This window comes from Hippichthys cyanospilos, chromosome 19 (assembly GCF_059441005.1).
Source record: "Hippichthys cyanospilos isolate Australia breed blue-spotted pipefish chromosome 19, RoL_Hcya_1.0, whole genome shotgun sequence".
Taxonomy (NCBI): domain Eukaryota; kingdom Metazoa; phylum Chordata; class Actinopteri; order Syngnathiformes; family Syngnathidae; genus Hippichthys; species Hippichthys cyanospilos.
This window is the reverse complement of record NC_142387.1, coordinates 756,362-782,424: the sequence shown is the minus strand read 5'-3', so window position 1 is coordinate 782,424 and position 26,063 is coordinate 756,362. Positions and strand designations below refer to the sequence as shown.

At 41.4% G+C, this 26,063-nt stretch overlaps 2 protein-coding genes across 13 annotated transcripts in view; one reads left to right on the top strand and one right to left on the bottom strand.

Moving 5' to 3' along the window:
• Positions 1-3,222, bottom strand: part of thtpa (thiamine triphosphatase) — a 36,129-nt gene extending 32,907 nt beyond the window's left edge. For 2 of the 8 annotated variants that reach the window (XM_088402499.1, XM_088402507.1), the window contains exon 1: positions 1,583-1,666. Coding sequence is in view for 1 of the 8 variants with exons in the window: in XM_088402507.1 (XP_088258633.1) it covers positions 1,583-1,640 (58 nt within the window). In the remaining 7 variants the exon portion in view is untranslated. Of the gene's footprint in view, positions 1-1,582; positions 1,676-3,110 lie in introns of those variants that run through there. The other 6 variants (XM_088402502.1, XM_088402504.1, XM_088402503.1 and 3 more) reach the window with 5 other exon arrangements.
• zfhx2 (zinc finger homeobox 2) overlaps positions 2,161-26,063 on the top strand; it is a 77,804-nt gene continuing 53,901 nt past the window's right edge. For 3 of the 5 annotated variants that reach the window (XM_088402497.1, XM_088402493.1, XM_088402492.1), the window contains exons 1-2: positions 2,161-2,280; positions 10,973-11,131. In XM_088402497.1, the coding sequence (XP_088258623.1) occupies positions 2,275-2,280; positions 10,973-11,131 (165 nt within the window). In that variant the 5' untranslated portion in view covers positions 2,161-2,274. Of the gene's footprint in view, positions 2,281-2,336; positions 3,145-7,836; positions 7,962-10,972; positions 11,132-26,063 lie in introns of those variants that run through there. The other 2 variants (XM_088402494.1, XM_088402495.1) reach the window with 2 other exon arrangements.

Genomic DNA, 26,063 nt, shown 5'->3' with positions numbered 1-26,063 from the left:
TAGTAAATAAGTGCAATTACCTAAAAACGCCAGCAGATGGAGGCAAAATATACAAATACAGCCAACCCCCTAGGGTTATGACAGTTGTTCTTGTTGCAAATCCGGGAAAATGTCATAAAGAGGAGATGAAAAAACTCCGTATTCCAGGTAGCAACATGAAAATGACGTAAATCAGGGCTGTTGTAATACAGGGGTCCACTGAAATGATGTTGGCTAGCTGCTAATGTTAGCCCCACCGAAGCCATCAAATTTTGAAATGTCAGTCTCTAACTTAGACGACTGAACTTGAATTTTAATATTAACATTGAAATTGTGAAATGCACTCATTGATTTTGCCTACAGCATAAAAAATGCATCATCATACTTTGAAGCTAAGTAATAAATGGAATAAAATAAAATTAAAAAAGATTCTGTATTCTGTATTTAAAGCTTCTTGCCAAAGGCTGTCTGCCACCAATATCAACTCCAATCTACAACAAGGATCTTTCTATAGCACTATCAAATTACAATATTTGATCATTTTCTGAGCTACCTAAATCCTGCAAATAATGTTAATGTCTTTCTACTTCTATCTATTCATACCGCCAGTCACTCAAGCCACTTTATTCTCATACCTGCTGCTGATATGAGCCTGTTCACCTCCAGGGTTTGCATTTGCCTGAGGCACGATTTATTTAAATTAAATTTAATTGACAGTAATCTATAGTAATATAGTTCTTGTTTCTAAATTACTCTTATTGTATATATTGCAAATTATTTATTTTTGTGTGGACATGATGGTGAAGCTTGACATCTCATTATACTTGTGTCATGAGAATGAAAGGCTTTCTATTCTATTATTTATAATAAATTCTAAAGGTTTACAATACAATACAGTTCAAATGATTTGTCCTGTTTATAGACTCAAGCCAACCTTTCACTGGGTGTGTAATGAGCTACATTTAGAAATCGAATCCGAGGCAAATCCATATTTCCAGTTATGGTGGTGACAGTAATATAAAAGTAATGCAATAGTAGTGTAATGCATTACATTTCCATTGCAGTAATGTTGTAATGTACTAATTACTGTACTTTGAAATGACATTAATAAGTAATACATAATGCTTTACAGTTTTGAAGTAACTTGCCCAACATTGTATGCGTGTGTGTGAGCATCTTCCTATCTTGCCTAATGATTTACCAGTCTTGGTTGAAACAATACAAGTAGAAAACCAGCGTAATACTACCAAAACCTGAACAAGAAAGTTTATTCTAGAAGCTTTAAAAGACAGGAATGTCTTCAAATGTGTTATTGCAATAGATCTAAGTCTAAACGGTAATCCCTTTTTGGGGTCTACGATGAAGTAGGACCAATTATTTTGTTTGTGACACTGGTCGATAATTCAGTGATTACTGAATAAGCATGAATAATGACGGTTCTGATAACGGCACTTCCCCTTTTGTTTAGTGTAACCCGTAGCTATTGCACCTGTCCCCCTCCAAATCAAAGGCGACTGCTATTAATATCCACCATCTACAAATAGTTAAATAAAACACCAACATGATCATGATTATTACACAGTATAGCGAATGTGGAACAGACCGTTCAAACAAGTCCTCCAATCTCCTGAGAAATTCAACACCAGAACACGTAACGGCATCCGATTTTCGGAAGACCCCTCCCCACGTGAGCAAGTCAATTTTTGTACAGGCGAAATTAGGGACGCCTATTCGCACGTTCAGGTCCAGCCTGCCCGGTGCGACTAGCACACCAACATTCAGTTGGTGCCCATGACAAAATCTGGTATTTTTGTTGTTTGTTTTTAAACAAATATTTATATACACACACACACACACACACACATATATATATATATATATATATATATATATATATATATATATATATAAATAAACATATATATATATATACACATATATATATATATATATATATATATATATATATATATATATATATATATATATATATATATATATATATATATATATATATGTATATATATATATATATGTGTGTGTGTGTGTGTGTGTGTGTGTGTGTGTGTGTGTGTGTGTGTGTGTGTGTGCGTGCGTGCATGTGCGCGCGCGCGCGTGCGAGATGAATGTCAGCAATCAGCCTTAGGGGGCTGTGGTGTGTTTACCAGGGGAGCGAGGGCGAATGGAGGGAGGGGGAGAAAGAAGCAGAGCTAGGGAAGGCAGGCAACAAAACTTTTCACTTGTGTGAGGAGCCCACGGCGGAAGCGTCTGTGTGTGCGTGCTGGAACGGCTATCATGCAGGTAAAATTAGCTAATTGCTCCGAACTTAATTAAAACGTCAATCGTGATCGGTTCTCGGCGGGGGGGAGGTGGGTGGTTGGCCAGCGACAAGCAATGGATTGCGCCCTGTTGTAACCCTATCCTTTTTGGAAACCAAACATTAAATTCCAAACTTTATCCGTGTTTCGTTGTTGCTCTGCTCACTTTAGCCCATCCCATCATCGAAGCGAGGCCATCGCGGCTTTGCTTTCAAGTCGTAGCTTTCGTTTTCTATTACACCATCTCCTAGTGTTTAATTCCTTTTCCCAATTACGCTTTTAAAAATGTCCTCGTAGGACGAGCATGTGTTGCACTGCGGGGACTTAAAGGTACGGAATAAAAAAAGTGTGTGGGGGGGGGGGTTCAAAAGCATTTTTGGAAGAGGGAGCGAAGGGAATGGCGAGTGTTTTCGAAACACATCTGTAACCTGAGAATGTTCGTTAATTAAATGGTTTTAGTCAGGGTAGGCCTCAAATTGCGCTGTTAAGCAAGCAACCATGCATGAAGGAGGCGGGCGGACCAGCAGATACCCGACGGGTTAGAAGACGACCGGAGGGCCGTGTTTTTAATGGAGAGTAAAAGGGTGTGTGAGAGTGTGTAGGTGTGTGTGTGTTTTTCCCCCTATGTTTAGAGCGGGTGAATTAATTGCGGTTGTGGGCCACCTAGATCATGCAGAGTTTTTAAGGGGGAGTACGAGCGAGCGAGAGAGAGAGACGCCCCGTTCGGAGCTTAATTATCTCAACTTGCTAACGGAGCTAGCTTAGCAAAGTGACACGACTCGAACTCCTCGGTATATATTTTTATTTGTTTACCATCGAGCTCGGACTTGCCTGGAACACTGTTGTGGTGCGTTTCTCTTCCAGTTTCACTCACTCCAATGTGTCTGTACTTTACTCATTTTTTGTGAAGTAACCGGAAAGACTTCTTTTATGCGACGTTACAAGATCAGGGCGAGAAGGGGGCAGCTTAACCTAGCTTGGTAGCTAATTGATTTGCGTCTCCAGCCAATTAGGATGCTTTCTAATTCATCAACTATTGTCGCTATCACGCTAATCAAGTTGTGTTTTATCTCTTAATCGCAAATCACCCCACGAGGGACTTTTAACACGGGGCAATTTGACGTTTTCGAGTGTTATCTGGTCCTATTTCCTTGCTAGCTTGCTACTTGGTATGACGGGGAAGTGAGGAATTGTAGCATGCCAACAGCTCGCTCGATTGTGGCTCAAATCTTGATTGCGATTTTGTTACTTATGTTGTTTGCTGCATTTGGAAAATTCAAACAGAGTGGTTCAATGTGAACGACGACTTTAAACCTAGAAGAGACAACACATGTATGTCAGTTGTTCAGGGCTTGATTGTTGACATTTTTTAGCTAAGGATTTTACTTTAAAAAAATGTTATTTGGGAACATTTTTTCTCATTTTTATTTTGTTGCTCTTTCCGAAGTATCTTAATTCCTGCCCTACAAATACCTCAATGTTGAACCACCATAACCGAAGATACTCTAATTTAAAAGTGTCAGGTATCATCCCTTTTTAGCCATAACATTTACATTGGGATAGGAAAAAAAAACGTTCGTCCCCCTTTCTGATAAATTGCCAAAGCGATTATGAATAGGACAAATAGCCACTCAAAGTACATCTTTCATGATGATTGTTGCGGTACACACAGCACGGATATGTAAAAAAGGAAAGTATGGATAGATATCTTCCAACAATACAGTTACAACTGAAAAAAACCTGATTCAATCAAAGTTATTCTTGTCTATGTGCCCTATTTAGTCAGAAATGTTGTATGCTTTTTCTGCAGGCTGACAGTTTTGAAATTAACACAATCCGATAGCATGAATGAAAAAATTCCAAAGTATACCAATAATCAACTAAAATAAATCAAAAATATCAAAAGCAATTTGTACAAAAAGTCTGATCATTAAACAAATCGTACAATGTGGCGGCAATTTTATGAATGACAACTAATGCTAACCTCCACTAGAGCTGTTTTCAGGCGGTGACTTTTCAATAAGTTCTAAAAAGTAATCTTGTGCAGGATTGGCGCATCTAATTTTAACACATAGGACAAGTTCAGTCAAACAAACCATGACTTGTTTGTGGCTGCATGCGTCCTTGCAATGGTCCTTCTGGTATGGCAGCTCGGTGGAGCAGTGGTTAGCACGCCTGCCTCACAGTTCAAGGAACAGGGTTAAAAAAAATAAAATAATCCACCTCACTCCGGCCTGCCTGTCTGGATGTACATGTTCTCCCAAGCCCGCGTGGGTTCTCTCCGGACACCCCGGCTTCCTCCCACACTCCCAAAAACATGTATGGCAGGTGTATTAGACATTCTCAATTATCCTTATGTGTGATTGGGTACGTGAATGGTTGGTGGTCTCTGTGTGCCCTACAACTGACTGGCAACCAGTTCAGGGTGTCCCCCGCCCACTGCCCAAAGTCAGCTGGGATAGGCACCAGCAACCCCTCAACCCTTGTTAGGATAAATGGCTATAGAAAATGGATGGATGGTTCTTCTGGTAGTCAATATGTTTGCTTCAATGTCGTCGTGTCTAACTTATGTTTGAAAATTATTCAATGGTAAAAGACAAGATGCCTCAGAACTACCTGTTAAATGAACATATACACCTTTTTTGCGTCTGTTACAAACAGCATGCATATTATGTTATGCTGCGTGCACACCTAACGCAAACGAGGTGAAAAAGCAGAGAGTTTTGTATTGTAGTCAATAGAGTTCGCGCGATGGCGCGTTGGGCGACGCGATGGACGCGAATGGCCGCGTGCGGTCACGAGAAGCGAAATTTCTCCTTTTGCGTGAAGTTACATTTTTTTAAACTTTTTTCGCGTTTCGCATCGTGACAGCCAATCAACTTCGGGAACATTAAACGTCTCAAGCAGGGGGCAGGAATGAATCATGGCGGCTGCTTTGTGGTCACCGGGAGCTGTCCAACACGGCCAGCTGAGCTTTCAATACAAAACGGAGCCAAGCAAGAGCACTCACCTGGCTTGTAGAAAGGCGGAAGCGAGAACTTGGGACAACTGGTATGTGCAGCGTTTGTTTCCTTTTATAACAGCTGTTGAACCGTAGTTACTGTGCCAAGCTAACGATAGTGCAGCATTGTCAGCTCAGTATTTAGCACGGTACCGGCCACTTGATTGCGACATTGAAACTTTTTTTGGGGGGGGGCAGACGAGTATTGCCGTTAAGTGAGGGACACGTAGTGTAAAAAAAAAAAAAAAAAAAGAATAAAGGTGCTGTTGGTGAAAATATTGGCTCTGCCACATCCCAGAAAAGTGAAAGCTCTCAGCAATGCTCTTCTTTCCGAGTCTACCATAAAGTGCACTCCAAGTTCGCTCCACTCCCCTTTCTTCGCGTGACAAAAAAGTGGACAAAAAGTACAACAGCAACAGAAAGCCCCACTAATGAGCGTAGCAACGCAAATTTTCGCGTTCGGTGTGTACGTGGCCTCAGAGTGACTGAATATGCAATTCAGCACCTGCTAATTGGACTTTTGGAGAAAAAAAAATTAAATAAAAAACATCACATGCAACACGCTGTCTGAAAGCATTAGCATGCAATTTAATCTCCGGTGTTTATCTTAACTCATTCACTACCAGTTCATTTTAAATTGATTTTTGAGTTACATTATAGCTGAGACTTATACAACTGTCGTTGGCAGTGAATTATTAATGCATCCCCTAGTATCAATTTAGAGATAAATTGCTTTATGGTGACCAAAATGACCACAATTCTAAGTAGTATCATTAAATTGCTAAAATAAATTCAAAGTTACATCACGAGCACTGAAAGCACTGTAAGAGGTTTAACACAAACAGAACAGTGGTGATGAAAAAGAGTATTCATATTATACATATGTATGCAACATTCAGACAGCATGGTCAATCAGTGGCAGTCATATATATATACATTACAGGTTTGAGGTTTTTGGTCAAAATCTTGGCAATGTGTTTACCTCTTTGTTTATATGCACAGGAGCTATCTGACCTCATGATAAGCATTTCTGGATCACAGTGTGGAGTTTGGGAGTCTCTGGCCTTTTTACCACGTTCTCACTTTGCTTGAATGGGTCTTTTCTGCATTAACTGATTCTTTATTAAGTTCATTGAGGACTCAAAATTGTCCATAGGTTCAAGTTTGAGTCTGTGTTAGTGAGATCAGTCCAGGGCATACCCCACTTCATGGCCTTTTATCAACTCACTCGTGCTATAAAAAATGAATGGATATTATGAATATGTTTTTAGTGGTATTATTAGGTAATATTATTTAAATTTAAAACATTCTCTAAAATCTGCCACCCAACCTTTAGAATTTGGAAAAAAAAATAATTTTCACATATTTAATGACCCCACAAAATATCAAAACATGTCAGTCTGTCACTAACCAATGCTAACAAATGTCTGAGTTTGTATTCTAGCCATTTTTGGTTGGGGGGTGGGCTCAGGTGGCCATACACATTATTTTGTATTTAATGTGAATTCCCCAGATATCTGTAACTATTAGCTGGAAGTATTTTTCAGAACAAGTATTTCCTTGGCATCATTACCAAGTTACAATGTTCCCACCTCTTATCCTCTTCAGAAACACTCGTCCTATGCTATATTAATCACATGTGTGTAATCTGCCTCGGAGTATGTGATGCTTGACTAGGGCTGCATGATTAATTGAATTTTAATCGTGATTGCGATATTGGCTGCCAAGATTATTTAAGAGCCGGCTACGAAGTACTTTACAGTATATGTCAGTACAGTAGGCCCCTGTGTTACGAGATTAATCTGTTCGCGGTGGGGGTCGTAAAATGATGTATGACGGGCAATCCAAACCTATGTTAAATAGCTAATGCGTTAAGAACCCAAGGTAAAAACATCTAAATTATACATACATATTAAAAATTGGTACCAAAATAGTATATTAAGTGCTATGTATATATAATATACATGTATCCAATCAGAAAACATCATAAATAAAAAATAAAGGATTTATTTACCTTTGAGTGCCGCTTGTTATGCCCATATTCCCTTATAAGGGTTATCTCCAGCATCGTTTCCATATAAATCCTCTTCTTACTTCTGTCTTTAACGTCACTAGCAATCTTTGGACCCATGGCTAACCCTTTCAACTTTGAATTAATCAGTAAAATGCACTATAAATAGGGTTTTGTAACCACTCACAATCGAAAAAAGCTTTAAAGTTCTGCCATTTTAAAACAAATGAGGCCGACCAATAGCAGACCACCATCTCCGTGAGGAGACGCCGACCAATAGCAGAATTGTAGTGACACGTTGGGGGGCAGGGACGGCAACTGAAAATAAGTGTTATTACCTAAACACGCCTGCAGATGGAGACGAAACAACACAAATACAGCCAAGCCCCTAGGGTCATAACAGTTGCAAAACCGGGAAAATGTCATAAAGACGAGATGAAAAAACTCAGTATTCCACGTCGCAACATGAAAATAAAGTAAGTCAGGGACGTTGTAACACGGTTGTCCACTCTTTATGTCAAATCAAGCACTTTCAGTCATCTTACTACCAGGGGGCAAACGCAAGGGACTTCATGAAGCTTCGGGCAGAAAACTTGTAGGAGGAGTTCTCCGGTGAATACGTAAACATCTTCTGGTGAACGAACACGCAGAGGTGAGCAGCCTGGGGGGGAGCTTGGAAGAATTTCTATTGTTTGAATCTACAAGTGTCGTTTGTATCCTGTAGAGTCCATTTACCTGTGAGATAATCGGCCGACTGCGAGGAATGCCGCCATGTAGCAAGTGCTGCAAAACGCTTTCCGTTGAGATTCAGCACTTCTTCTTTCACGTCGAGTAGGACGCGATGGCAACACTGAATTTGGTTTTACTGGCGCTTTACGGAGATAACAGGTTTCAATCCCACCTTAAGAGCCTTTAGATGACAAATTTCCCCACATGTTTGCGTGCTAAAATCCTCTGTTTCTCAGCCTCTAATATACTGTATTAGCTGTCAATTGAAACGCATTTTGAAAAATCCAATCTCTCTATACTCACTTTGAGTGAATCTGGTACTTTATGCAGCGTCACATCAACACCAGTGTGAGTGTGATTTGCAAAATTGGAATAAATTGAGTTTGAAATGACCGAAAATGACATCACTTCGAGTTATTCTGTACTTTTGTACACTTTTTATTTTATTTGATTTTTTTTTATTTTTTTTTCAAAAAAAAAAACTTAAAGGCTTTTGTAGGTGTTACAGGTCGGTTGTAATATTTGCTTGGTTTTAAATAGGCTTCATATTTTTCAATGGTTTGCACTAAGCAGTAAGTTAGCTGTGTTGCCCAATGTGCAAAATGTTTGCCATAATTATTATTTACATAATTTATTTTAGTTTATTATTTTTCAACATCAAATCTTGAAGCTGTGTTTATATATATATATATATATATATATATACTACTTGTTTTTTTAAAAAAGTGCAATGAATAGACATGTTTGACCAAACCTGATGAATAATTGTAATAATCATGATTGCAATCGTGACCAAAATAATCGTGATTATTATTTTGGCCAAAATCATGCAGCTTGACCGAAGATCTTTGTATTGTGGGTGGTTGTTTTGAGATTATTGAAGTACATCACACACTATACTGTACAACCAAAACACTAAATGCAATTTGTATTGAACTACAGATGTGGGGTCTGCCCAAAAAACTATAAAAACAGTATTTTGAGATTCGCAAACTCTTCATATTGTGACTCAGCCAGGTTGCCTTCCACTGTGTTTCATATAATAGTAATGTCGCTGCTTTTGGGTGAAAAGGTGTGTACAAATTATGTAAATTTCCGATATTTTCACAAACCTCTAAGACACATGCACACAGATAGATGTCTTTGTCATTGTTCAAAGAACAACGAAATTGAAAGGGCAATCCACCATGCAGTAGAATAAAGTAAAGGTATATCCAAAACACTATAGAAAAAAATAACAATTAGATTTAAAACAAAAAACAAATACATATGTATGTATGTATGTGTATATAATATATATATACTGCTCGTATGACTGCAATCCAAACCTATGTTAATTAGTGAATGCGTGCAACGCGTGAAAAAACCTTAGGTAAAAACATCACGACTTTATACACATATTAAAAATTAGTAACATAATCTGTACTGTACATATATATATATAATATATATATATATATAAATGTACAATACTGCACATATATATATATATATATATATATATATACACTGTGTAATCTGACGAACAGAGTAATGGATGTCTGTCCATCTTCTGTACATATTCAACCTGTCGTCTGCTACCACTGCATTCACCTCTGGACTTCTCTCCTCCGATTTCATGGTGTTTTTGGAGAATTTTGGGGGAAAAAAAAACAATCGCCATCAGGCTAAAAATGCATTGTAATGCTTTGCTTTACTCTGATTTGTAATGAGTACAATACAATGGGACCCCGGTTTACGAGATTAAGCCATTCCGCGGTTGAGATCATAACTTATTCATCGTATGGTAGGCAATCCAAACCTATGTCAAAAAGCTAATACATGTTAAACCCCAGGCAAAAACATCAAAATTGTATACACATTAAAAATTTGTATCAACATAGCATAGCGTGTGCTACTTATATAAAATATACATGTATACAATTAAATAACATCTCAAATAAAAAATATATAAAGGATTTATTTACCTTTGAACGACTTGACAAGCTTGTTATGGCCATGTTCCCTAGTGAGAGTGCCTAGGCTAGGCTAGCATAGCTTTCTTTGTATTTCTTGATTATTTCTAGCTTTGTTTCCACATAAGTCATTTTCTTTCTCCTTAACATCACTTGCAATCTTGGGACCCATGGCCAGCCCATTCAAGTTTGAATTAAGCAGTAAAATGCACAACAAATACTTTATTTTAAGCACTCAGACGAGATCCAGTTTTAGCATGTGGCCATTATGACTAAGACGCCAACCAATAGCAGACCAACCATTGTAGTGACGTACACAGTGACGCGAGTAAAGACTAAGGAGAGCGGACACATCCAACATGGCGGTCACGCACCCACACTGACCGCCATGTGGCGGTGCCGCAAGGCGAAAGAAATACTTAAAAGAGGGGACAAAAAAAAGTCAAGGTCCACGTCGTAAGGTGAAAAAAAACATAAGGCAGGGATGTCGTGGACCAGGCGTCCACTGTACTAATATTTTTTGTGTGTAATAAATTACACTACCGTGTTTCAGCTAAAAATAATGCATTACAAAAGTAATGAAATTACTGTAATGCACTACACACAACACATTTCTTAGTGCTAAGATATGACTAAAATGACAGGAATGTTGCCTGGAATCTGGTTAAATGTCATGCAATGATCATATAAAATATGAAACCATTTAATTCAAGATTTGAGCTGCGTTTTCAAATGGATACAAGCAGAGATCAAGCTCCACAAAAGTGCTTTAAACAAAAAAGATGCACACATTCCAAGGTTAGTTTCAAACACCTATTTAGTAATGACTTCTTTCATAATAAAGTACTTTAACCAGCTTAGGTAACATCTCATTTTTAAATGAGTATATTAATTCAAATGTATTGTTGACTCTGCCCTGCTTGATAAACTTGAAATGTAACCACTTCCCTACCATGTATTTTTATATTTATTTATTTAGGAGGAGACTGGGGAGAAGACAAGCAGTTACAGCAATACCACAGCAGCATGGCTGTGCCCTTTGTGCCAAAAAGGCCAAGACAACCAAGCCTTCCTGTCTCAACACCTCACTGAGCAACACAATGTTCTTCCAACGTGTGTTGACAAACTGTTAGAGATCGTAAGTGGCACAGCAATTCTTTCAAAGTTGAATGTTTTAGTTTTTGCCTATCTTTAAAAATTGTTGAACAGTTTCTTTACGTTACATATAGCAGTGGTCCCCAACCCCCACCGGTCCGCGGATCAACTGGTACCGGGCCGCGTGGGCTGCACCAGAAATAATGTTTTGGAGATGATTTAGTTTAATGGTACGCGCACACTGAACGCAAACGAGGTGAAAAAGTGGAGCGTTTTGTATTGTAGTCAATGGAGTTCGCTCGACTGGGCGCGAATGCACGTCGGGCGACTCGATGGACGCGAATGGAGCGACGCGAATGGCCGCGCGCGGTCACGAGAAGTGAAATTTCGCCTTCCGAGTGAAGTAATTTTTTATTTATTTTTTTACTTTTTCCGCCTTTCGCGTCTCGACAGCCAATCAACTTCGGGAACAGTCAACGTCTCACGCAGGGGGCAGGAATGAATCATGGCGGCCGCTTTGCGGTCACCGGGAGCGATCCAACACGGCCAGCTGAGCTTTCAATCCAAAACAGAGCCAAGCAAGAGCACTCACCTGGCTTGTAGAAAGACTGAAACGAGAACTTGGGACAACTGGTATGTGCAGCGCGTTTACTTCACTTAACAGCTGTAGAACCGCAGTTACTGTGCTAAGCTAACGATAGCGCTGCATTGTCAGCACGATATCTAGCACGGTCTCGGCCACTGTGAGATTGCGACAGGTCCACAATAAATGTAAGGCGTTGACCGGTCCGTGGTGATCAAAAGGTTGGGGACCACTGACATATAGTACAAAATGTCACACGGTCATCCACTTTATAGATAAAATTTTCGTTGACGCTTGACAAGGAGTGTTGAATCGTGTAGCAACTTGATAACTGAAATAAGTAAACACAAAATTAACTTTATTGAAGTAATCTGTCACATCCAATATTCAGCATTTTAATTGTAACCTATATTATCTATATTGCACGGGGTCAAACTAATTTTAGTTCAGGAGCCCCGTGGAGGAAACTATTTCTCAAGTTGGCCGGACAGGTAAAATTATGCTATATTATCTTAAAAACTTTAATTGACATGTTTAACCAATATCAATAATATGTAGATTTTGCTTTGTTCCCCGGCTTGGTTTACAATTCCTTTCGACTAGCGGGGGGTAACTGTAAATGTATTGCTTAAAAGTAAATATTATAAAAGAAGGTAAATACTTCCTTTTTCGTCACATATGTGCCAATATAGCATTTTTCTTAACCTGCATGAAATGAATGGGCATTTTCAATGATCTTTTTACCTTTTGTTCATAAAATACATGTTTTATAGAACAACATTACGATTAAAACACAAATATCTGGAAGTAAAATGCCCAATCAAAATATTCTACAGCTTCTTTGCAAGGAGTGCAGTGAACTGCGAAGAATTGCACAATAAAATGGTGCTGTGTCTCATTTTTAACACCATGTTGCATCCACATATAGTAGACATACATGACAGAAGATGTTAAAAAAAACTCACAAAGAAGTCAGGAGATCATGTAAACTACTTTGGCACTATGTGCTAACTGCTGAGTCCGGCTGCACGATTATGTTCAAAATTATAATCACGATTATATCGAAATGATTATTATTAATCACAATTATTCATCTTATTTCGTCAAATATATCTTTTTTTAAACAACCAGTCCATATAAACATGGCTTCAAGGTTTAATACTAAAAAAAAATAATAATAATCTAAAGTATCAACCAAATTTTATTTGTGTAGCCCTGAATCATCGAAGTCTCAAGGGGCTTCACAGATGAAAAGAGGTCATGTCGAGACTTATTTCGAAAAAAGAAGTCATACAGCGACATCTTTTCAGTGTAAGGTACACAACAGTATCCCCTGTCAAAGCTCCCAGAAGGGGAAGGAAAAACTCAATAACCCCAATTTGGGGAAAATCAGAAACCATCAGACGAGACCACAGGTGGGAGGAGCCCCGTTCCAGGCCCACTGGTTGAAGTGGATGCTGCATGTACCAGATACAGACAAATAGATACACATTTCAGACAAATACAGGTACACAATATAGATTACAGAAAACGTATTGTGTTATATAGTGCAATGATGACTTGACAGCGGGCAAAGTCATTGGGCAGGAACCTTCCCACAGTCCAACCAAGTGGACCGCAGACGGTCGATCTCTTAACCTGCGATGGTTGATCAGCGCAGGGCCACATGGGGGTAAAGTCAACCTTCTCTATCTAGCTAGCCCCCTCTAGTAAATAATAATGGCAAAAAAAATTTCACACAGTGCAATAGAGCTAATTTACTTGCTAAGTACAAACCAAAGAAAAAAAATAAAGCCTACTTAGAAACAACCACATTCTCCTAGCAGGCCTGTCACCACCCCTACAACAGCCTCAAACTTTTCTACACAAGTACCAGAATCACTTCAAACCAAATTTGGTCAGTTCACACCATATTTATTCGAATTTTTGCCCGTCGGATTTTCCAAAATGGGTCTCATTTGACAGCTAGCAAGGTATACGTATATTAGGAGTCGGGTGAGAAACCTGTCACCATTTCATTCTGATGGGAGACTGCTAAAAGTACTAGAATCACTTAAGGGAGTGATTCTTAGCAGTCAAAATCTCATTTTTGGTCATTTAAAACTAAAATTTTTGCCAATGCAGTTTATCAAAATGTGTCTCAATTGGCAGCTAGCACAGTATATATTAGGGAGTGAAAAAATAAGTCTTTTTTTATGCAAACATGTGGGAAACATTGTCATTGCCTCAAAGGTGGATTTGAAACCTAAAATCTCGGGCGTGTGCACACGAAACCAACTTCAGTGTCGTCATCACGTCCCACTCTTGATGCGCGCGAAAGACAAGCGTTTTGTAGCACTTTACAGTGGCTTAAAAAAGTATTCATAACTCTTGAGTTTTTCCACAATTTGTCATGTTCTGACCACAAACACAAATATATTTTATTGCCATTTTATGTGAAAGACTAACACAAAGATATTCACAATTGTGAAGAAGAAAAATTTATACATGACTCTCAATTTTTTTTTTTTTTTCCAAATAAAAAATTGAAAAATGTGGCATGCAAAAGTATTCAGCCTCCCTGTGTCAATACTTGGTGGAACCACCTCTCGTTGCAATTACAGCTGCAAGTCTGTATGTCTCTACCAGCTTTGCACATCTACAGACTGGAATTTTTGCCCATTCTTCTTTGCAGAATAGCTCAAGCTCAGCAAGATTAGAATAAAGGGGGGGGGGGGGGGGTTGTGAACAGCAATTTGCAGATCTTGCCACAGCTTCTCGATTGGATTTAGGTCTAGACTTTGACTGGGCCATTCTAACACAAGAATACTGTATGTATTAGACCATTCCATTGTAATTCTGGCTTGTTTCGGGCCATTGTCCTGCTGGAAGGTGAACCTCAACCATATTCTGAAGTCTTGCAGATTCCAGCAGGATTTCTTCTACGATGTTCCTGTATTTGGCGCCATCCATCTTCACATCAATTCTGACCAGCTTCCCTGTCCCTGCTGAGGCAAGGCAGCCCCACAACATGATGCTGCCACCACCATGTTTAACAATGGGGATGGTGTGTTGAGAGTGATGTGGAGTGTTGGTTTTCCACCACACATAATGTTTTGCATTTAGGCCTAAAAGTTCCACTTTGGTCTCATCTGACCAGAGCACCTTCTTCCACACTTTTGGTGTGAGACTTCTTAGGGCATTGTTTCAACAATGGCTTTCTTATTGCCACTCTTCCATAAAGGCCAGCTTTTTGCAGTGCACTACTAATTGTTGTCCTATGGACAGACTTCCCTACCTGAGCTGCGTAATGTAAGTTTCAATGAACGGCCATGTTTTGGTAGGTTTGCAGTTGTGTCATACTCTTTCTATTTATTGATGATGGACTGAACAGTGTTCCGTGAGATGTTCAATGCTTGGGAAATCTCATTATAACCTAACCCTTCTTTAAACCTCTCCACAACTGTATCACTGACTTGTTTGGTGTGTCCCTTGGATTTTATGATGCTTTTCACTGACCAGTGTCATCTTAGCAAACCTATGAGGCTGTCACAGAACAGCAGTTTTTATACTATGGTTCGATTACACACAGGTGGTCTCCATTTATTCATTAGGTCATTTTAGGTCAACAGCTGATCATTCAGCAATCAGCACAACTCTGAAGGCAACTGATTGCACTCAGACAAATCGGGGCCGAATACTTTTGCAAGCCACATTTTCAGTTTTTCATTTAAAAAAAAAAAATTGAAAGCCATGTTTAATTTTCCTTCTACTTCACAATTGTTTTTTTTTTTTTTTAAATCTGAGTCCTCGCCTCTTTGTGAATGCTCGCCAGGAGTTGTTTCGTATTTACCGGCGAGCTTCCATAAACAATAGTTTGTCATCCATGTTTTCTGACCGGCGCTTCTGCGTGGTAAAGAAATTTCTGGAAGGTACGCATTGCAAGAAATCTGGCCAGCTCGGGCGCGTGGACCCGCAAAGAACTCGCAAAACATGTGTAGTATAAACGAAGCTGCCACCCTTCTCGCAGGATTTGCTTGCTTGCTAGTTCTTAAAGCTTAATGAAGTTTTAACCTTGTGTTTGGCCCTGGTGGTAGAATGACTGAGTGCTTGATTTGATATGTACCTAGTTAGCTTTTTAAAAATTAATATCGCTAAGTATAATCATAATTAAGGGTGGCATCCCATATATCATGATCGCGATTGAAATTTGATTGAGAGGAGCCCCATTGCTGAGGTGTAAATGTAAAAAGAAATACAAGTCTGATCCATCCATCCATTTTGTTCTGCTTATCCGGGTCGGGTCGCAGCAACCTCAGCAGGGAAGCCCAGACTTCCCGCTCACCGGCCACCTCATCCAGCGCCGGCGGGAGGATCCCTAGGCATTCCCAATCCAGCCGAGAGACATAATCCCTCCGGCAGGTCCTGGATCATCCCTGGGCCCTCCTCCCAGTGGGACATGCCCGGTATAACTCACCTGGGAGGCGTCCGGAAGGCATCCTAACTAGATACCCGAACCACCTCAACTGGCTCCTCTCAACACCGAGGAGCAGCGGCTCGACACTGAGTCCCTCTCTGATGACTGAACTCCTCACCCTATCTCTGTAGGAGAGCCCTGTGGAGGAAATTCATTTTGGCCGCTTGTATCCGGGATCTCCTTTTTTCGGTCACAACCCACAGTATGTGACCATAGGTGAGGGCAGGAACGTAGATCGTCCGATAAATTAGGAGCTTTGCCCTTCGGCTCAGCTCTCTCTTCACCACGACAGACCAGTACAAAGTTTGCATTACCACAGACACTGCACCGATCTGCCTGTCGCTCTCACGTTCTATTTTACCCTCACTCATGAACAAGACCGCAAGATACTTGAACTCCTCCACTTGGAGCAGGACCTCTTCCCTGACCCGGAGAGGGCACTCCACCCTTTTCCGACAAAGGACCATGGTCTCAGATTTGAAGGTGCTGATCTTCATCCCAGTCGCTTTACACTTGGCTGCAAACCACTCTAGCGAGAGTTGGAGGTCACTGTCTGAAGAAGCCAACAGCACCACATCGTCTGCAAATAGCAGAGACGTAATGCTGAGACTCCCAAACCGGACTCCCTCAACGCTTCGGCTGCACCTAGAAATTCAGTTCATAAACGTAATGAACAGAATCGGTAATAAAGGGCAGCTTTGGCGAGTCCAACCCCCATTGGAAAGGGGTTTGACTTACTGCCGGGAAAATGGAACAAACTCTGGCATCGGTGGTACAGGGACCAAACTGCCTGTATCAGGGTGTTCGGTACCCTGTACTCTCGTAGCAACCCCCATAGAACTCCCTGAGCGAGACTGTCTAATGCCTTCTCTAAGTCCACAAAACACATGTCGACTGGATTGGCAAACACCCATGCACCCTTGAGGATCCTGCCGAGGGTGTAGAGCTGGTCCACTGTTCCACGATCGGGACGAAAACCACATTGCTCCTCCTCAATCTGAGGTTCGACTTCCAGATGGAACCTCCTCTCCAGCACCCCTTAATAGACTTTATCGGGGAGGCTGACGAATCTGATCCCTCTGTAGTTGGAACACACCCTCCGATCCCCCTTCTTAAAAAGGGGGCCCACCACCCCAGTCTGCCAATCTAGGGGTGCTGTCCCCGATGCGATGTTGCAGAGGCGTATTAGCCAGGACAGTCCAACAACATCCAGAGCCTTTAGAAACTCCAGGCAGATCTCATCCACCCCCGGGACCTTGCCACCAAGGAGTTTTTTTTTTTTACCACCTTGGTGACTTCAACCCTAGAGATGGGAGATCCCATCTCGGATCCTCCTGGAATTGAGGTCTTCGAAGTAGTCTGCCCACCGGTTCACAACTTCCCGAGTCGAGGTCAGCAGCGCCCCATCCCCACTGTACACAGTGTTGATGGTGCACTGCTTTCCCCTCCTGAGACGCCGGATGGTGGACCAGAATTTTCTCAAAGCCGTCCGGAAGTCGTTTTCCATGGCCTCACCAAACTACTCCCACACCCAGAATTTTGCCTCGACGACCGTCCGAAGCCGCACACCGCTTGGCCAGTCAGTACCTGTCAGCTCCCTCTGGAGTCCCACAGGCCAAAAATGCCTGATAGGACTCCTTCTTCAGCTTGACGGCATCCCTTACCACCGGTGTCCACCAGTGGGTTCGGGGATTGCTGCCATAACAGGCACCGACCACCTTACGGTCGCAACTCCGGTCAGCTGCCTCGACAATGGAGGCACGGAACATGGTCCACTCCAACTCAATGTCGTCCGTCTCCCCCGGGACATGGGAGAAATTCTGCTGGAGGTGGGGGTTGAATCTCCTTCTGACAGTGGACTCTGCCAGACATTCCCAGCAGACCCTCACATTACGTTTGGGCCTGCCAGGTCTGACCGGCGTCCTCCCCCGCTATCGGAGCCAACACACCACCAAATGGTTATCAGGTGACAGGTCCGACCCTCTCTTTACCCGAGTGTCCAAAACATGCAGCCGCACATCCAATGATACGATCACATAATTCGATCATCGAACTGCGGCATAGGGTGTCCTGGTTCCAATTGCACATATAGACAGCCCTATGTTTGAACATCCATCCATCTATCTTCTACCGCTGTCTTCCGGGGTCAGGTCGCGGGGGCAGTAGCTTGAGCAAGGAAGCCCAGACTTCCCTCTCCCTGGCCACTTCATCCAGCTCTTCCGGAAGGATCCCCAGGCGCTCCCAGCCCAGCTGAGAGACATAGTCCCTCCAGCGTGTCCTGGGTCGTCCCCGGGGCCTCCTTCCAGTGGGACATGCCTGAAACACCTCACCGGGGAGGCGTCCGGGGGGGCATCCTAATCAGATACCCGAACCACCTCAGCTGGCTCCTCTCAACGCGGAGGAGGAGTGGCTCGACGCTGAACCCCTCCCGGATGACCGAGCTTTTCACCCTATCTCTTAAGGGAGAGCCCGGACACCCTGTGGAGGAAACTCATTTCGGCCGCTTGTATCCGGGATCTTGTTCTTTCGGTCACGACCCACAGCTCGTGGCCATACAGTGGGGCAAATACTGTAAGTATTTAGTCAACCACTAATTGTGCAAATTCTCCAACTTGGAAAGATTAGAGAAGCCTGAAATTGTCAACATGGGTAACCCTCAACCATGAGAGACAGAATGTGGGGAAAAAAAGTCATATTGATTTTTAAAGATTTTATTTGCAAGTTGTGGTGGAAAATAAGTATTTAGTCACCAACAAACAAGCAATATTTAAGTTTGTCAAGAGGCTTCTAATGAGGCCTAACAAGGTCTAATGATGCTTCACTCGTTACCTGTATTAATGGCACCTGTTTTAACTCATTATCGGGATAAAAGACACCTGTCCACAACCTAAGTCAGTCACACTCCAAACTCCACTATGGCCAAGACCAAAGAGCTGTCGAAGGACACCAGAGACAAAATTGTAGACCAGCTGGGGGGCAATAAGTATGCCCACCCTTGCTCTGCGCCTCTCACTGCGGGCAACTCCAGAGTGGAAAAGAGTCCAACCCGTCTTGAGAGGACTGGTACCAGAGCCCAAGCTGTGTGTGGAGGTGAGTCCGACTATATCTAGTCTGAACCTCTCGGCCTCACACATTAGCTCAGGCCCTTTCCCTGTAGAGAAGTGATATTCAATGTCACAAGAGCTAGCTTCTGTAGCCGAGGATCAGTGCGCCAATGCTCCCGCCTCAGACTACCGCCCAGCTCACAATGCACCCGACCCCTATGGCCCATCCCACAGGTGGTGAGCCCATGGGAAAGGGGACCCATGTAACCTCTTAGAGCTGAGCCTGGCCAAGCCCCAAGGGTGCGGACCCGGCCACCAGGCGCTCGCCAGCGAGCCCCACCTCCAGGCCTGGCTCCAGATGGGGAGCCCCGGTGACCCGCGTCTGGGCGAGGGAAACCTGAATCCATTTATTTTATTCATCATTAAAGGTTGAAGGACCGTGCTTAATCTGGTCCCTCACCTAGGACGTGTTTGCCATGGGTGACCCTGACAAGGGGCATAAAGCCCCAGACAACTTATCTCCTAGGATCATGAGGGGAATTACAAGATTGATACAACAGGTACCAAAGCTGAATATTTGGTCATGGCCCAGATGGAGACCCTCACCCATTGTGAATCTCTTTTGGGTGATTGAAGGATTATACTGTACCTCTGTTGAGCAGTGGCATGAGGAAGCTAAATGTTAACGCTAACGTAAATGTTCCACGTTTTCAACTGAAGCGAATAGCCATCTGTTTGGCACAAGCATGGCAACTGGTCACTTCCACTTGTAAGTTTCAGTGATGATCTGTTTGGTAAAAAGGGCCTTAAAGAGAAGAGTCATCTTTTTTCGATCTTTTAACCCTGTTCAAATGTAGATTACTCACCCAACATACTCCCAAAGTAGGGCTGGGTGATAAATCGATTTTATCGGTTAATTTGAATGTTTACTTTTTGAGGATTTATTTTTATGAAAATCGATTTTATTTTGCGCCACCAGTTCTGCTGCCTGCTGAGCTCCCGTAGTTCAGAGATCGCGGAGTGCACCTCCCCTGCCTGCACTTAATACATAAACAAAAAGGCAACGAGCGATGCAGTTATTTGGAACTGGTTCGGGTTTGTGGCGTCCGACAAAGAACAAACATCACCTCGCTGCAAACTTTGTTTAAAGACTGTTGCTACCAAAGGTAGCAGTACAGTGATCCCCCCCACCCCCATTTCGCTGTTAATGGGGGTTGTCAACCCCCCGCGAAGTCTTAGCCGCAGTAACCATAAACAATGCCTTCTTTTTTTTTTTTTGTATTTTTTGCGTATTATATTTTCTTTCCAGATTATTTAACATTACATTATCCTTAATAACATTGTTGTATATTCATTAAATAACTAATATTACTTAGGCTGTTGAGAATTTGTTCTCAGGTCTGGTCAGGACTGGTTATCTGCACCAAGACACCGGGAAGAGAGTACGCAAGTCATCACGTTGAACTTCACATTTATTTTGGCTCATGTATGGTGTATAATGTAGTATCTGTTGAATAATAAATCAACAACAATGTTAAAGTCAGTAAACTAACAGATACATACTCGCTGAACTTTAATCTTATGAATTTACTGTATTTTTAGCTGACATTAGTGGGTTAGCAACAACTAACAACAACTACTAACTATAAAATGCAACCTCTACACAAACGAACACGTAAACAGAATAAACTCATCGCTTACTAAACATAAGCAGTAGCTTGCGTTATCAACATAAATGATAATAAACTATAAATATGAGCTTACGTTTTCATTCACTATGTCACCATAACGAGCCGAATGACGCACAGAGAACGTAAAACAGGAAACAGAAATGCAACGCAACCCGACAAATTAAACGTATACATTTCAAAATAAGATAACAAACGTCATAAACTCCAAGGCTTGAAGAATTCTTAAGTTATTAACTAACATTACTTAGTTATTTGATGAATGCAGTACTGCATAATGTTCTTTTTTGCTTTTTTCAATTTTTTTTTCCATTTTTGCGCATTTTTAGGGCCCAAGAAGCTACCGCTGCTTGTTTTTCCCGATTTATTGTTATTTCCTGATTATTGTTATAATTATTATTATTATTATTAGGGCCCGAGCAGCTACCGCTGCGAGAGCCCTCTTGTTTTTCTCCGGATTATTAGGGCCCGAGCAGCTACCGCTGCGAGAGCCCTCTTGTTTTTCTCCGGATTATTAGGGCCCGAGCAGCTACCGCTGCGAGAGCCCTCTTGTTTTTCTCCGGATTATTATTATTTTTAGGGCCCGAGCAGCTACCGCTGCGAGAGCCCTCTTGTTTTTCTCCGGATTATTATTATTATTATTATTAGGGCCCGAGCAGCTACCGCTGCGAGAGCCCTCTTGTTTTTCTCCGGATTATTATTAGGGCCCGAGCAGCTACCGCTGCGAGAGCCCTCTTGTTTTTCTCCGGATTATTAGGGCCCGAGCAGCTACCGCTGCGAGAGCCCTCTTGTTTTTCTCCGGATTATTAGGGCCCGAGCAGCTACCGCTGCGAGAGCCCTCTTGTTTTTCTCCGATTATTATTATTAGGGCCCGAGCAGCTACCGCTGCGAGAGCCCTCTTGTTTTTCTCTGGATTATTATTATTATTATTATTATTATTATTTACTGTGCAGCGCTTTTCCATTTTTGAGGGCCTAAACATGCACGAAAAGTCACCAAAATTTGCACATTTGTCGGGCCCGGTGAAAAATTGGATATTTTTGTGTTTCCCAAAACAATGCAAAAAAAATGGCTCTGCAGCGCAACCTAAGGTCGAAAAAGTGCACCTGACTGTGAGGCACAATTGTTCAAATTTTTGTGATGATCCGCCATCAAATATGTTGGGGGCGGAGCTTTATAGAATGCCTTTGATGATTACTTTTGCCACATGTGAAACAAACCTTTATAACTCAGCTTTACAAGCTTGGAAAAATCTGAAACTTCACAGACACATGGAGACTCAAGCCCTTAACACAAGTGTTTAAAAAAATCTTCAATTGCTTATAAGGCCATCTAGTGGCAAAAAAAAATGTCAGTCTGATGTCTCGCCAAAACGAACAAAGTTGCTCTGTTTGGTCCCAGATGGTCTTATCTTTTCTAAACTTCATATATTTGATGGATTTCCAATGCAGAATACACCTATCAACGTATTTTTTGTTATAGTGCGAGCGCCACCTAGTGGCAGCCAAAAATATAGCATTTTTTAAAGATTTTTATGTGTTTAGCTGAGCCCTTTGAAGTAATATCGCTGAAATTAAGTCTGAAAAGCCTCTAGACAGCCTTGCTGACCTCCACCAAATTTTACGAAGTTTCGATAATGGGCGTGGCCTCTACGACCATTTTCATTCCGAAGCTTTATCTGTCCAGTAAAATTTGCTGTAATTTGACCCAGATGATCTGATCTTCTCACAATTTCACACATTGGATGAAAATATTCTCCTGAACATATCGACAGAAATATATTCCAGTTTAAAGATAGCGCCACCTAGTGGCTGCAAAAAATGTCATTAGTCGAAAGATTACAAACAATCCTGTTTGGTTTGACCTACAGCTATGAAACTTTGTAGGCAAATGAAGGACTGTAAGACCTACAAAAAAGTCAATAGAAAAGATGTGCTAGGATGTACAGAAAAATTGTTATGAATTCTTTTAATGTGCAGTTTTGTCCCATTCTTAGACATTAGCTGGTCTCAAACTAGTGCCTTTTTCTCTTGAACGATTCACCCCATTACCTTCAACTTTGGCATGAATCATTATCCAACTGAGGGGCACACATAGGCCAAATATCGTGAAGATCTCTTGACATAAAAGATGGGGGCGGAGCTTCAAATTAGGTTTAATACTTCCTTCGCCAAGAGTGACAAAAATCTTAATAACTCAGCTCTGACAGCTTCAAACCATCTGAAACTCTCCTGGGACTTTAAAAGTCATGCAATAATTCAGCTATGTAATAAACTTTCAAATCATTTAGAGCGCCACCCAGTGGCGGACAAAAATCTCATTTTTTATACTTTTATGTACTGTGAAATGCCTGTTTGACTAAATGAACTCAAAAATGGTCAGAAAAGCTATGACACATTGGAACATTAAGGTTCACAACTTTTATGACTTTTCATTAAAGGGTGTGGCCTCTATGCAAACTCAAAGTCTGATGTCTCGCAAAAACGGTAAAAGTTGCTGTAATTGGACCTAGATGATCTGATGTTTGCAAAACTTCATATATAGGACGGGAGTCCATTGTGAAACACACCTAGGAGCCTATTTTTTATCATAGTACGAGCGCCACCTAATGGCAGCAAAAAATATAGCAAATCCTTAATGTTTTTATGTACTCTGCTGAGCCCCTTGAAGTGATATCCCTTAAATGTTTTCTGAAAAGCCAGTGGCCATGCCTAATGCCCCCCACAAATCAGTACAATGTTTCGACAGTGGGTGTGGCCTATATGGCATTGAAAGTCACAAAATTGGAACAATAAGAGCTGCAGTAACTCCACCCACATTGTCCCACCTTGTCTAAATTTTACATATTTGGTAAGAGTCCTGCACTGAAGTGATCTACAACAAATTTTTCATCATTCATAGTCCTTGTTCATACCCCGACCTGTTCATACCCCAACGTGCACAGGTCTGCGAGGGCCCTTTATAGCTGCTTGCAGCTCTAGTTCTTATTAGGGCCCGAGCAGCTACCGCTGCGAGAGCCCTCTTGTTTTTCTCCAGATTATTATTAGGGCCCGAGCAGCTACCGCTGCGAGAGCCCTCTTGTTTTTCTCCAGATTATTAGGGCCCGAGCAGCTACCGCTGCGAGAGCCCTCTTGTTTTTCTCCAGATTATTATTATTATTATTATTATTATTAGGGCCCGAGCAGCTACCGCTGCGAGAGCCCTCTTGTTTTTCTCCGGATTATTATTATTATTATTATTATTATTATTAGGGCCCGAGCAGCTACCGCTGCGAGAGCCCTCTTGTTTTTCTCCGGATTTTCTCCGGATTATTAGGGCCCGAGCAGCTACCGCTGCGAGAGCCCTCTTGTTTTTCTCCAGATTATTATTCTTATTATTATTAGGGCCCGAGCAGCTACCGCTGCGAGAGCCCTCTTGTTTTTCTCCAGATTATTATTATTCTTCTTCTTATTATTATTATTATTATTTACTGTGCAGCGCTTTTCCATTTTTGAGGGCCTAAACATGCACGAAAAGTCACCAAAATTTGCACATTTGTCGGGCCCGGTGAAAAATTGGATATTTTTCTGTTTCCCAAAACAATGCAAAAAAAATGGCTCTGCAGCGCCACCTAAGGTTGAAAAAGTGCACCTGGTCCTGGCCCGTTTGACCTAGAGCTACGAAAATTTTTAGCCATATGTAGGACCTAGAGACCTACAAAAAAGTCAGCGCGAGCCATGTGCTCAGATGTATGGAAAAAGAGTTATGAATTTTTGAATGTGAATTTTTGGCCCATTTTTGCACGTTTGTAGGTCCCAAACTGCTCCTTGTTTCTCCTAAACGCTTTACTCAATCACCTTCAAATTTGCTGTGGTCCATATTCACACATAGGGGCACAACTGGGCAAAATTTGGTGCAGATCCGCTGACATATATGATAGGGGCGTGGCTTCAAATTATGTGTTCAATTTTTCCTTCGCCAAGAGTGACATAAACCTTAATAACTTTGTTGTACTAGCTTAAAAAAATCTAAAACTTCATAGACACATGGAAACTTATGTCTTTAACACCTTTGAAAAAAAAATTTTTAAATACCTACTAGCGCCGCCTAGTGGTTGATTAAAATGTTATTTTTTACACTTTCATGCATTGTGCTCAGTCTGTTTGAGTAAAACAAATGAAAATTGGTCAGAATATCATTAAGACATGGAATATTAAGGTTTTAAAATTTTACGACATTTCGATAATGGGCGTAGTCTGCACGCCACCTCAAAGTCAGATGACTCGCCAAAACGAAAAAAGTGGCTGTAATTGGCCCCAAAATGGCCTTATGAGTGGAAAATAGGCTCTCACTCCCGGCCCGTTTGACCTAGAGCTCCAAAAATTTGTAGCCTTATGTAGGACCTCGAGCCCTACAAAAAAGTCAGCGCGAGCCATATGCTCAGATGTACAGAAAGAGAGTTATGAATTTTTGAATGTGCACTTTTGGCCCATTTTTGCTCATTTGCAGGTCCCGAACTGCTCCTTTTTTCTCCCAAACGCTTGACCCGATCGCCTTCAAATTTGCTGTGATGTTTTATCTGACTCTGAGGCACAATTGTTCACATTTTTGTGACGATCCGCCAACAAATATGTTTGGGGCGGGGCTTTATATTATGCCTTTGATGATTACTTTGCCACATGTGAAACAAACCTTTATAACTCAGCTTTACAAGCTTGGAAAAATCTGAAACTTCACAGACACATGGAAACTTAAGCCCTTAACACAAGTGTTTAAAAAAATCTTCAATTGCTTATAAGGCCATCTAGTGGCAAACAAAAATGTCAGTCTGATGTCTCGCCAAAACGAACAAAGTTGCTGTGTTTGGTCCCAGATAGTCTTATCTTTTCTAAACTTCATATATTTAATGAGTTTCCAATGCGGAATACACCTATCAACGTATTTTTTGTTATAGTGCGAGTGCCACCTAGTGGCAGCCAAAAATATAGCATTTTTTAAACGTTTTTAAGTGTTTAGCTGAGCCCTTTGAAGTAATATCGCTGAAATTAAGTCCGAAAAGCCTCTAGACAGCCTTGATGACCTCCACCAAATTTTACGAAGTTTCGATAATGGCCGTGGCCTCTACGACCATTTTCATTCGGAAGCTTTATCTGTCCAGTAAAAGTTGCTGTAATTTGACCCAGATGATCTGATCTTCTCACAATTTCACACATTGGATGAAAATA